At 46.1% G+C, this 13554-nt stretch overlaps 1 protein-coding gene across 4 annotated transcripts in view; it reads left to right on the top strand.

Moving 5' to 3' along the window:
- The window catches only part of sash1a (SAM and SH3 domain containing 1a), a 165737-nt gene that overhangs the window by 140732 nt on the left and 11451 nt on the right, over nucleotides 1-13554 (top strand). For 3 of the 4 annotated variants that reach the window (XM_084560515.1, XM_084560517.1, XM_084560518.1), the window contains exons 8-15: nucleotides 918-1016; nucleotides 5377-5512; nucleotides 5722-6140; nucleotides 8569-8643; nucleotides 8767-8910; nucleotides 11304-11436; nucleotides 12280-12449; nucleotides 12570-12779. In XM_084560515.1, the coding sequence (XP_084416641.1) occupies nucleotides 918-1016; nucleotides 5377-5512; nucleotides 5722-6140; nucleotides 8569-8643; nucleotides 8767-8910; nucleotides 11304-11436; nucleotides 12280-12449; nucleotides 12570-12779 (1386 nt within the window). The remainder of the gene's footprint in view (nucleotides 1-917; nucleotides 1017-5376; nucleotides 5513-5721; nucleotides 6141-8568; nucleotides 8644-8766; nucleotides 8911-11303; nucleotides 11437-12279; nucleotides 12450-12569; nucleotides 12780-13554) is intronic. The other variant, XM_084560516.1, reaches the window with a different exon arrangement.

Genomic DNA, 13554 nt, shown 5'->3' with positions numbered 1-13554 from the left:
AACTTTGGTGTCATTTGGAGTCATTTGGACGATATTTAGATCTGCGTATATCCATATAGTGGGAGTGACTGGGGCACCGAAACGCAGCCTCTAAATAAGGTATTATCTGCCGCGAAACTTGTTCATTTCACCAATATTTTGTTATGATACGCTAGTGCTATTCCCTGTTGAGTCCGAAGTTATCTGTTATCGTCATCCGGGGTCTGTTGTAGTGAATTACAGGTAAACAAGCCGACCGTTGCGGGTGCGTCAGAGATGACATCATCCAGGTCAGAACGCATGATCTGGAGTCTGTAGGTCAATCTATAGACCCCGGATGAGGATAACAGATAACTCCGGACTCAACAGGGAATAGCACTAGCGTACGATAACAAAATATTGGTGAAATGAACGAGTTTCGCGGCAGATAATGCGTTATTTAGAGGCTGCGTTTCGGTGCCCCAGTCACTCCCACTATATGGATATACGCAGATCTAAATATCTCCCGAACGATTACAAATTAAGCAAAAGTTATATGGGTGAGTAAACAATCGTATTTTATGCCAGAAATAAGGTCCAGGTTGTTAAAAAAAAAAAAAACGTAATTCCCCTTTAAATGTGCATCCAGTTCAGCGCCTGCCTCCACCAAGATGTAGCCCAGTCACTGACGATCACGTATAACAAATAAGCACACAGTAGCTGCATATAAGCTCACAGAAAAAATACAAAAAATACAGCTTAATATTTGAGTCGTGGCTTGCCTGATGATCACCAGTCTCAGGCTGCAGTAGACACCTTACGGTTGCCACTGATTTAACACTATTAATGCTTTTCATTGGTGTGTTAGTATTAAGGAGAGCCGTACTGTAGCACGCTGGGTGAGAGTGGGTGTACCCGCCCTGTTCCTCTGCCTCTCTAAACTCTTCTTCTCCATGTAGCTGAAGGAGTATGAGCTCAGCAGACAGTCCAGCAGCACTGACACTGCTGAGTGGACTGACGGATCTGCACCCATTCTAAACCAGTCCTCGAACTGCAACGTAAGTACCCCCACCCCTTTACCCCACTCCTCCCAAACCTTGCCTTGTCCCCGTCGCCATGCCTCTCTTAACCCTCTCCCCGATGAGTTTTTTTTTTTTTTTTTTTATCAGCCGAAGATCTTGCAGCATTTCTTTCAATCAGCCGCGTGTGTTTTGTGTTTCCAAATGTCAAAGCACTTCAGTCAACTTTCATGTCTCCTTCCTCCCTTTATCTATCTTTCTATTTCTCCATTCAATGGTCCAGATACAATATATCCGCCTTCGCACATACATTCTCTCCACCATGTCACATGCGTCCTGATAGCTGGTGTCGCCTCTGAAAACTTTAGCCCATTGCTTTCCTCGGTTTTCAGAACCTGTCACATGGAGATATGCAATTTGCAGCAAGATCTCTTCCATATTTTATTCATCAGTTTAATCCTGTCATGGGCATCTCATTTGAAACTTGTCCCAACTAAGTCATAACTGGCTGCTGCAGTGACAGGGAAATTGTCTCATGGAAATTTGGGTCAGGTCTGTTTACATCAGTTAGTTGTAACGGCAAAGTTGTGGAAAGCCAACTGGGGAGGAAGACGGAGTCCACCCCGAATCGCTTGCGGCAAAGACTTTGTTAGCTGTGATTTTGTCAGCTGTGATCCTTGGAGAGAGGGCCTCCAACATCCTATGGTCAGCCTTAAGGGGGCTGAAATTTTTGAAAGGATACTTCATGTTTGCAGTTTTGAAGCTCAGACAATCACGTCTTGTTTAGCGTTTGGTGACAATCAGTCAGTTCTCTCAGCTGTGTGTGTGTGTGTGTGTGTGTGTTATATATGCTTGCGTATTTTTTTCTTTCTAAATTGAGGTCAGACGAGATGCCTACAATCCTCAGGATTAATTTTCATCATTTTTGTTCTACTGTTTATGGGAATAGCACGTTGCCACATAGTCTCATACTGACCCACTTTTTTTTTTCTTTTTTTTTTTACATTTTTTTTACAGGAAGCGAGTTATCCAAACACAAAAATTCCATGTTCTCTGAAGATAACACCATGCACATGTGTGTTCTTGCTATTTTGAGATGTGCTACTAATTCCCATCCGAATAGTACTGACTTTTTTCCACAAACAATCTCAGTTAAAATTACTTTCAACCCCTATACGCAACTAAGGGTCCGTTCAGACCTTCCATCAACATCCGTTCCGGTCAATCCTACTGTAAGCTTAAACCCAGGACGCCTTGAGGACACACACTGAGGGATCCGAACCGATCTCTTTGGGACGCATTTGACCGCATCTAATTAACTAATGAAATTATTAGTGTGAGCTCACTGTGTGTGATTCTGTCATGTGGTTAACTACTGATATAATTATAGTGTCATAAGTGTCATTAAGAAGTCTTCTGGGTTCACTTCTAATCTGATCTTTGTGCAGGTCTCTGAAATAAATTTCGATGAGTGAAAAAGATTTTACAGCTTGTTCCAAAATATGTATAACTCGTGATGCGCACGCAACAGTGTTAATTTGCACACAGACCATAAAACTGAGATTGGATCTCAAGCGCTGACTGAGGAAAAGCATTTAATGGCACGTATTCATAGCTGGCTGCTGTCCGATTATGCATAGTTTGCATTCAGGAGGAAATCTGATATATGTGGCGTTTCTAACTTTAACTAAATCTGTAAACCGATGAAAAAGGACTCGTGAAAAATAGTTTCCCCTCACCGTCAGGGGTCCCTATTAAATAGTTTTTCTGGGTAATGATTGATGATTTCCTTCCACGTGAAAAATAGGTCAATTATGGCATACATAACTACAGCCCAGGCTCTTTGATGTGGGTGCACCAATTTCGCATGAATATGCTGATCAGCCTTATCGGCCCGTTAAACCTTGCGCTACCCCTCCGCTGCCAGCTGCTCACTTCCTGTGGGAGGAAGATTGATTGATTGGGGACTTTACAGACATGAGAGAGGATTGAAGAGTTGCACTACTGAAGGGGTATTGTGTGGAGGAGCGCGCAGTTTGGCTCTGGAGGCAAGTGCTGCAGGCAGAGAGGAAACGAGGGAGACAGAGAGTGAAGATGAAGACTTTGCGCCCCTCCCCAAGGCCAGAAAAGGGGGAGCTCTGTGTCTCCCTTTGCCCCCGAGTTCTAAAATTGGCCTCTTCAGGAAATATTTCTACTCTGCTGGGGCCTCTGGGTGTCGCACACTGTCCCCTCTCCTCCCCAGGGAATAGAATTAGGTCATTCCCAAATTCAAACACTTTTGCTCGTCTCTGTTTGCCTATGTTCTCCATGTAAAGGCGCGACTGTACAGTACGTCTTTGTAGCTAATGCGTTTGCATCCCTTAACTTTGTGCCTTTCTTTTTTTTTTTTTTTTTTTGGTGATGCTTTCTCTCTCTGGTCCGTCTTACCCCAGCGATCAGAGCCCACATTCCAGGGCTGGCCATTAGCGATTTGGGGGCCAAGACGGGGTCAGAGGGGCTCAAATGCCGGGATTGTTCTCCATGCACAACACGCCTTTTCTCTGCGAGCTGCGCGGCGCGGCTCTTCCAAGCAGTCCCTCATTCCTCTGTGCGGAATTCACTAACAGGCTGCATCTGTATCTGCCAGCACAGGGGCACAGATATTATTTTGGAGCATGCATGCGTGAGAATGCGGTCAGGGCACTGTGGATTTTATGGATTTCCTGCTCTTAACTCAATTCTGGGCTATTAACACAGGAAGTGGTGCCCTGCTTTTTTCAATGAGGTGGTAAGTTCTTTTTGTCGGAATTAGATTGCCGCTATTTTAAACGCTTTACTAACTCTGCAGGATTGCAGAGCAGGGATGTTGAGTTTTAGTTTTCAAACTTTTAAAGTCATTTGTGAATCGAAACGGGAACAGCGTTGGTGGGATTCTCGAGTCGACTGAAGTGGCCTTTTAGCCCTGCTTGATTCATAGCCTCATGTGTTTGGCTTTCCTTCTATGCGTGCCTGTTTCCCCCTGTTTAACTGGTCATTTGCATGGATGGTGCTCCTTGGGACTGGGTTAGGATTCATATATCACTGTCGCCTCTTTACCGCCTTATGTTCCTTCTCTCATTCTGTCGGGCGAGGTGAAGAGGAATCACATTGGTTAACAACATCATTGCCGAGGCAGTCGTGCTGCGCGTAGATTTCCCAACTTTACAACAAATTGGCTTCAGCTGAGAAAGTCCGTTTCTGTAAAGGTTTCTATGCTCTCTTTTATACGTTCTCTCAAATGCAGCCTTGTTGTTATATCACATTATCCAAAGTGAATACAGTCAAGCGTCATCCAGTGTGGTTCAGCTGACAGATTGTCTAGGACTTAGAGGTTTTCCGAGACTAGAACTGCGGGTTTGTCAGAAGCCAAATGAGTGGCCGTGTGTGTTATTCTGGTCTTCTAGGCTGGTGTGACAGAAGAGCTCAAGTTTGACTGTGAAAGGGGTGAAGCGACGACGAAAGCAAGGGAAGTTCGACTTGACACATGCGCACTCACGCGCCGATCTCCTTTTGTCGGCTTGCCAGTTAATTAGGTTGTGCAACGCTCACACACCTTGCTGTGATGGTGCTGTGGTGCCGTCGAGGATTCGCAGACACTGTCAGATGTTTGCTCCAACCAAGCCGCAGATTTTAACCCCGTCACAGCCAGAAAGCAGTTTGTTGTTGCCAGACGAGACTACATTTTTTATCCAGTAAGACCTGCAGGCTTGCTCTGGTGTTGTGTGCGTGAGTGTGCACGTAGTACCGAGTGTCTGACCATTTGCAATTGATGCAACCTCGACCGTGGAATTATCACTGGGTGAGGTGATGAATAGAAACAAGTTCAGTCTGAGATCTGTGACGATTCCAGCCAAACTTCCACTTCCATCAAGACCATAACAAGATAAAGCTCCAGCTCCTCAGGAGGAGTATGGCTTCTTTGTGTGTCTGTGTCTTAGAAATAAAACCGTTTGTGAACCAGTGCCGTTCCATTTTCATCTGGAGTACCCCCGAGTAAACCATTTATTGTCATACTGATTCATTTTATCATTCAGTCGTACCACTTCCTCTAAATTACTGTCACATGTTTCATTATCCCAGTCAGTGTATTTTATTCTGTGTTTACGAGGAGTATGAACTTCACACGGTTCAGTGTGCCACCATCCCTCCCCGTCCTCCAACTCTCACCTCACTAACTTTGCCGGCATCCTAAACAAAGCTCCCATCTGTCGCGTTATAACAGCCTTTAAACAAGACCATCATTTATGTTCCAGTTGCCAGCATGAAATGTTCTGTTGAAGTTTTCATTTTTTTCCCCCCCCAATTTCAGGCTTTTATTCTTTTAATTTAGCGCCGGTCCCTTTTATCATAGCACGCCCTCTCTCTTTCTCTGTCCCATCAGTCTCGTGAACAGTCGGACGACGAGCAGTCGGAGGACTCCGTGAAGTTCAAGCGGCTTCACAAGCTGGTTAACTCGACACGCCGGGTCAGGAAAAAGCTCATCAAGGTGGAGGAGGGCAAGAAACATGCTTCTGAAGGTTTGTGATTCTGCCTGACAACGATTAGAAGACAGCGTTTGTCTCGTTTGTCGAGGGTTTTGCCCGATCCTCAGATTTTAAGAATGTGTTGTGAAATGTTTGCTGGCTGTTGTGGTTTGGATAAGCACCAGTCAAGTCTTCGAACTGCACAGAGTCGTATTTTCATGAGTATCAAACTATCTGACTGTCGCTTTCCGTCTTTTCTTTAGATTTTCTGAATCTAGAGGCGGCCCCCACCTGTGAGGACAACACAGCTCTGTACACGGGGGTCCTGAAGAAGCCTCTTTTGCCTCAGGAGGCTTCTCTGCCCTCCCTCATCCACGATCAACTCTCTCTGGATGGAGACACGGACAGTTTGACGACCTCCCCTTCCTCCAGCAGCCTGGACACCTGGTCTGGACACAAGCTGGTCAAAACCTTCAGTAAGTCTTCCAGCACCCACGGTCTCATCCGGCCCCCCAGGAGACCCCCGGCCGGCTCCAGCGCGCTCGGAGGCTCCTCTGGCGTGGCGGGCAGCGGCTCCTCCTTCTCGGAGCTCGACGGCTGTGGATTGGACGATGAGGGAAAGCTGTCGCGCTCCACGACTGACGGCGAGATGAGGAAGGCCCTGAGCTCCATCTCCCACGGGGTAAGTAACAACGAGGCCCTCTACGCCTTCTACGGCCTCACTAAACCTCGCCCCAAACCCCATTCCCAGTCCCGCCTTTTGATCTCCCTGGACGACGGCCCGCAAGGCAGCCCCAAACATCAACCTGCTAACCGGCACCACGGCAGCTGGACGCACCGGAAGCCCGACCCCAACTACGCGTACTCCACCAAGCATCTGCTATACCAGCGCTCGCGCAATGCCAAGACGCCTGTCTCCCCTCTGTCTGTCACCCCTTCCTCCCCCGTGCGCTGTGACGTAGCCAAATCAAAGGGTTTTGGAAGTGGGGGAGGGGGCTGGGTGTTCCCCTCTCGGAGGCTGCGCGGCCGAACCGCGGTCAGCGAGCTGAACATCACCTATGTGGTAGAACGGAGCCTGTACGGTCACCTCAACTGGGCTCAGCTGGTGCGCCCGGTTACCCTAAGTCGCGCTGAGCGCCGCTGTCTGTTGGAGGAGGACCGCGAGGCCGACAGGAAGTGGGCGGCCAGCGTGGACCGCTGCACCAAGCGTGTGCTCTTGCGCATCCAGCAGAAGTCTGTGAGTTTAGACCATGAGGTTCAAATCGACCGCCTCGTGTGAGCAGGACTCGGTGTACTTCAAAGTTGCAGAATAGCTCAGAGGTTATAGGTGAAGGTGCAGCAAACATACTCAAATAAAACACACATAGCAGGTCTTCAGAAACCAGCTCAGTATAAAGTATAAGTGAATCCACATGGGAGCCTTACAGCTGTTCTTGTCTACTGAAACTGTCAAGAGCTGGCATATCTGTCACTAACTGCCCTTAGAGGAACGCCATCCTCTATGACCTTTCAGCGAACGCCTTTGGCTTCAAATCTTTTCATTTCAGTTGAATATGAAATGATTACGGAACGTGCAGTGCCCCACTTGGGAGGTTAAGTTACAGCAGAGGTTTTTCTAAAGTGCCTTTTATAAATGTCGGATCCCGGAGGAGCATGTGCACTCACACAGTCACACTGATCCCTGTGGGCGAACGGAGCGGTTACACAAGCCGGGAGCCGCTCATCCTCCTCATGAACGGCGTAGCACACGGTCTCGAAGACGTGTTCAGCGAGTGGCCTCATTAAGTCAGCCGCAGCGACTGAATAGTTCTCATGCATATCAGCTTTCAAATTGATGTTTTAAAGCTGAGAATAGCAACAATAGCACAGAAGATGCCAGTAAGAACGGCAAGAGAGTAGTCTGGTTGCGCTGCGAGTACATTTTCTTGTTCCCCATGTATGGAGTGTAGTGACACATAGTGGGTGGTGATAGAGTGGAGCTATCCTGCAGCTTTGAGGGTACCTGAATCCTATCGTGTCCTAGTGAAATCACTGGAGGTCGTTCTCATCCAAAAACTCTCCGAATCCACTTTTTCTGTTGTTGCTTTTTTGTCTTTCTCTTTTTTTCGTGCCTCTATTGCCGATTTTTTATTTTTTTTGTTGCTTTTTTTCCTGTAATTATCTCTGAGGGGACATTTTTTTGTGTCTGGGTGCATGTCCATTCCATCGCCATCACATTCAGAGTTGTTTTTTTCGTTCTCCAAACTACTTTTCCTGGGAAGCTGTGATGTGGACTGCAGCTTTGGACATGTAATCCGAACCCAAATTTCAGTGCTGTCCTGCGCTGTGTCACTCGGAGATGCTTCGGGCAGAGTCTGTGGGAGTGTAGCCGAGCAGTTTAGGAATGGCTTGCGAGGCGGAAGAGAAGTGCCGTCAAGTGCCCCACTTGAACTGATTGCACTTTTTTGGCAGATGCTTTACGTGCGCGTTTGTGTCTACATGTTTGTGTGATACAGAAAGACAGCTTAATGATCCAAACAAAATACTTCTTTTTTTTTTTTTTTTTTTTTACTTCTCATGTCATAGCCCCCTCTCTGTGTCTGCCCCCATTTTTCTTTTGACCTTTAAGGTCAAGGAAAAAATAAAAAAGAACATCCATGTTGTCCTGTCTTCTCAGCAGAAACGATTTACATGTTGTTGTCTCTTAGCAAACAGCTTTTATGCTGTGTATTTGCAATGAATAAACTGTATGTTCTCCTGTAAAAAATACAGTTTTATGAGATAGATTTAATTTAGTCCGGCATTCTCTCATGGGATTGAAGTTTTAAAGCACACGAGCTGACACTATAACAGCTCACTTGCCTAAGACGGCGCACTACTAAGTCAAATTTTAAAGACTTCATATAACGGTTTGTTACGTCATGTCTGTCGGCTGTCCGCGGTCCCGTATGACATCATGCCCCAACACATATACAAACCATACACCCATGTGCATTAATCAAACTGTTGCCTGTGTCGTGCCAAGCATGAATCACTGTGAGTCGACTCGGTGGGCGTGGGGCGCTCTCTAATGTGACCTTCCCGAGCGTGACTCATTTGATTGTGTTTTGCCCCCCCCCCCCCCTCTGCAGAGGACGTGCAGCTTTGGAGGCTTCGACCTGTCCAACCGCTCCCTCCATGTGGTCAACGCGGGCTCCGAGGACAATGTAAGTGCTGGCGGCTTGTAAAATAAAATAAAAAAAGATTTAAATAAAAGGAGCACCGGCTGAACTCTCCACACCCATTCCCACTGTGGCCTCTTATCCTTTCCCCTCTCCTTCTAATCACAGAATAAAGAGCAGGAGGCGATATACAGAGAAGTGGTCAAATCGCCCACTACGTCCCGGATCTCTCTGGGCAAGAAAGTGAAGTCGGTGAAGGAGACGATGAGGAAACGCATGTCGAAGAAATACAGCAGCTCCCTGTCTGAGCAGGTTAGACGTAAACACACGCGGACACACACGTGGATGCAGTTTCTGATTTTGCTTAGATGGCGTTAAACATCGGTCACCGGTGTTTTTAGGGCAAGCCGAGGTAGGAACGCTTGAACCGTGGCTCTGTTTAAAATGGAACACATAAGTGGTTCACACATTATGCGTTGAATCCCTTAAAACATTGAGCCAAACGCAACTGTAGAGCGATAAAAGCTCCCCATTCTGTGCAAACATTTAGAGGATTGTTTTGCAGGGTAAGCCGCATATTCTGTCCACGGGCTGTGAGTGGGTGGGAGTATTTGTGTTAGTTACAGGATAAACAGGGAGCACTAAAACGCATTTGGATTTTTCTCCCACTCTGCTGTTCTCTCTCGCCGGGCCCAGTGTCAAGGGTGGAGTGCGTGTGTGTATATATTTGTGTGTGTGTGTGTGTGTGTGTGCGTGCTCCGTGCTGAGCTCATGGAGTGATGCAAGTCTCCCCCAGGCTAGCTCTGTGGAAGGGGAGAGTTAACGTGGGAGAGCGCACAAGGGCTGCCTCATCTACACTGGCCTAATTTTTCTGGGCATCCAGTGTCTTTACAAGTGGTCTTGTCCGTCCCTAAGGTTTGATGTCACGCCGTAGAACGTGTCATTAATGTGCAACGAACATCTGTCCGTCACGGTGGTCTCGGCAATGTGACCTACATATCTCGGTGTGGGTTGTAGAGATGGTGGCTGAGAAGGATGGTTTGCCATGTCACAATGTTTCAGCTATTTGATGGACCACAGTGCCACCTAGTGGAGCACTGAGACATGGACAGAAGATGTAGACGTTTCAATGAAGACAACGTATGTAATGTTAAGTTGTTGAGGACTTCAGATTTGACTTAACCAAGCAATAGTCTGAGACAGTAATCCACTGGCAATTGTCAAGTAATATACATTTTGACTGTGCTATTAAATGGTCAGTTATAAATGTTATTTAAAAGCAATTTGTTATAAATGAGAGATAAAACAAAACTGGACAAATTTTAACTTCTCTGGAGCATTATGTCTTTTGTTTCTCCGTCCATCTGTCCAGCCCCTTCTTGTGAACTCGATATCTCAGCAGCGCCTCGAGGGAATTTCTCCAAGTTTGGAGCGAACATTAACTTGGACAAGGACAGCCTTATTATAATTTGGAGGTCAAAGGTCACTTTCAACTCACAGAACTTGTCTTTTGGTTGTTGTTTTTTTTGGGCCGTGACACAAGAATGTATGCGATACTTCCATGAAGCTTTCACACAAATATATGATGACACTTTATACCTTCTGCGCTGCAGCTTCACAAACCTCTGCAAAAGCTGTTTTTAATAAAAGTACATAGCCTACAGTGAGTCTGTATGAGTCTGGACCAGGGGTCGCGTTAACCGAATATTTCCCGTCATTGACCGTTTTTCTTTTTTTTTAAAAAACGGTAACGGAAAAATCTGAAGGCCATCTGTCATTTTGACAGATTGCAATTCACACCCCAGACCACTTGGTGGCAAGTGAGCGTATTAACTGTCTCTTGTCTCTCTTGATTAGTAGTGTAAGAGTCGGTTAAGTTTCGATTCTCTGCCGTCCGAGCAAGTGGCTGCTGACTCTGGGTTAAGCAGGGATCGACGAACAGCGGTTATGAGTCGGTTAAGTTTCGTTTCTCTGCGTATTGTGCGTAAGTGAGTGAGTGTCTGAGTGCCTTAGTTTGCTCGTGGTCAGGTCGGGTAGTACGTTTTGTTTCTCACGTGTGAGATGTAAGATGTTTGAATGGTGCCGTTTATTGATTATATATCAATCAAACGTGGTAGGACTCAACTGAGCCGGTTAAATAGACTCTAGATTCAAGATTCTTGAGTCGTCTTTGATGGCCGGTTATATGAGCCGAATCTTTTTTTCCCCCGCTACTGAATGTTAATTAACAATGAATGAAAATTAAATGCTATTGAATATGTCATTGTTATCATTAAAAAAATAAAGTGATGATAAAAATAGGTTATGACGGGATTTTTATGACCCCGTCAGTCAAAATGACAGACAACGAAAAAGTCTAGCGCAACCTCTGGTCTGGACATACTTAAACTGCATCTTGACCAGATACCAGAGGCAGTTTCCCACTTGGTACATTTTTTTTAATAATAGCTATCAATCTATTCATTTTTTTGTGTGTGAACACCTGTTTTGGACATCACCTTTGTCTTTTTCCATCTCCCTCCACTTATGATCTCTCCCCTTTCATGGTTTCCATTGTTTCCGTCACACGTCAAATCCCTCGACCGCGCTTCTCATCTCTCGCATCCTTTCATCTGTTAACTTTAATCTCTTCTTTGTGTCTTTTTCCCCTCGTGTCCTTTCATCACCCATCTGCCGCAACTAACCCCGCTGTTTCCGTCTTCCAGTCCAGTCCGGATGGGACCCCTGGTTCGCCACAGTCCCCTCTCCCTGACACCGACTCCCTGGAGAAACCCAAGCTTAAGGCCGGAGGCTCAGTGGAAAGTCTGCGTAGTTCACTCAGCGGACAGAGTTCAATGAGTAAGACGTTCTCTTTTAAAAAGTACCGTCATTCGTGAAGGTCCTTTAATACTATAAACCGTCTCCATCATGTGTTTTGACATTGTGAATAAGATCTATTTTACTTTTGGAGCGTGTGCTAAAGAGTATGATACACTACACCACCAAAGAGAATCTAAATAATTACATAGATTCAAATGAGCAGTCTGTTTTTAGGAAGGCATGACACTAGATGGTGCTCATGCGGTTGCATTTCCTGCCAGTCGGTTCCACAGCTTCTGACTCTTCATGTTCACCAGTTATGATCTTTGTGGAACGATCACACCCAGTCCCACCAGCTGACTCACGCGTTGTGATCCCAGAGAAGTTTTCAAGCGTATCTCATATTATTTTTTTACTTAATTACATTAACTGACGGGGTTTCTGTCACGTCTTTGTGGATGAAACGCCCTCTTGGCTGACTTTCAGTTGTTCAGAGCCATAGAGCACACACACACACACACACACACACAGAAACACACAGAAACACACAGGCTGACATACGGAAATGATTAGGTAGGAAGTCTTTTCTCTCAGATTCCCACACGTCAATACGGTTTTAGCAGCCTCTCTCAGACACAGAAGGAAGTTTGCAGCTTCTCGTAGCGTTTGTGACTCAAGAGATAAGCGACCACAGTAATATAACCACTGAATAGTTTACCTATGCCTTCAGATCTGCCTTTGCAAACCTACTTGACTTTGTAGAGTATAAGGGAATTCACTAGTCAGTGGTTTATTTATTTTTATTGCAAAAAAGTTGTCAGTGACAGATTTGTATAATTTTCGTGCTTGTATAACTGTTCACATGTGCGTCTTTGCGCCCAGGTGGTCAGACAGTGAGCACCACCGACTCATCGGCCAGCAACAGAGAAAGTGTGAAGTCTGAGGATGGCGATGACGAAGAGCCGCCTTATAGGGGACCGTTCTGTGGCCGCGCCCGAGTCCATACCGACTTCACTCCCAGCCCCTATGACAGCGACTCCCTGAAGCTCAAGGTTTGACATACTGCTCATTCATTCAAGTTCAGACACTGTACACACAGTCTGAACCGATTAGACATTCGTTACCTGGCGTAGCTTGCTTAATCTCTCCTCTTTTTCCGTGTGATCGTACAGCGCGGGGATGTGATCGACATCATCAGTAAGCCGCCCATGGGGACGTGGATGGGCCTGCTGAACAACAAAGTCGGCACCTTCAAGTTCATCTATGTGGACGTGCTGAGCGAAGAAGAGGAGAAGCCTAAAAGGCCTGTGAGGAGGAGGAGGAAGGGCCGACCACCTAAACCCAAATCAGTGGAGGAGCTGCTGGAGCGCATCAACCTCAAGGTAGATTAACGGCACGCCAGATTTTACACAGCACTGCCATGTGCTTAATAAGAGTTTCCACTGTCTTCCACGCTCGCATAGTTTCTGTTAAGTTTTAGCGCACAGATTTAGTTCCAAAGCTTCCCTCCCATCTGGCACGTCAGGAGGAGAAAACAAATCGTTTGAAGTAAACGAAAACATTATTTTAGCCAAATATCTTCCGACGCATTTGCAGACAAGCACAGATAAATATAGTGAGCCCAATTACAGGCCGCACAGCTTAGGATGTTTGATTTGACACTGATGCATAAACATTAACACCCACATTGTGACTACCACGCCCGGACAAATAGCTGGGGTCTTTCATCAAAAAAAACTCCACGATATCATCTCCTCCCACTCAGGCAGCAGGCATGCAGGCAGGCCTCACTTCCCCAAATAGAGATAGCGACTTCGCGGGTTGCCTGCTTCATCTCTGGCCAACTTAATGGTCAAGTCTCAAAGATTGAAGATTAATGTTAACTAAACTGTGGATTTGGTGCACCGGCTCATGTCCTCTTAGTCACTGCCAGATCCCCAGAGTTAGACTAAACACAACATTTTCCGGTTTGCAACCAGTGGGTATTCTTCTGCCACTTGCTCTTTTTTTAACTTGCTTTGTAGCTTGTTGAAGAAGAAAAAAAAGTGCAAAATGAACTCCAAACAGACCTTAAAGGTGAATTTCAAGTAAATAAAGAAACATCAACTGCATTTCATCAAGCATAATTAGCGCTGGCGGCTCTGTTAGCATTTTATA

This window comes from Chelon labrosus (genome assembly GCF_963514085.1).
Source record: "Chelon labrosus genome assembly, chromosome: 14".
NCBI lineage: Eukaryota > Metazoa > Chordata > Actinopteri > Mugiliformes > Mugilidae > Chelon > Chelon labrosus.
This window is presented reverse-complemented; position numbering and strand designations above follow the sequence as displayed.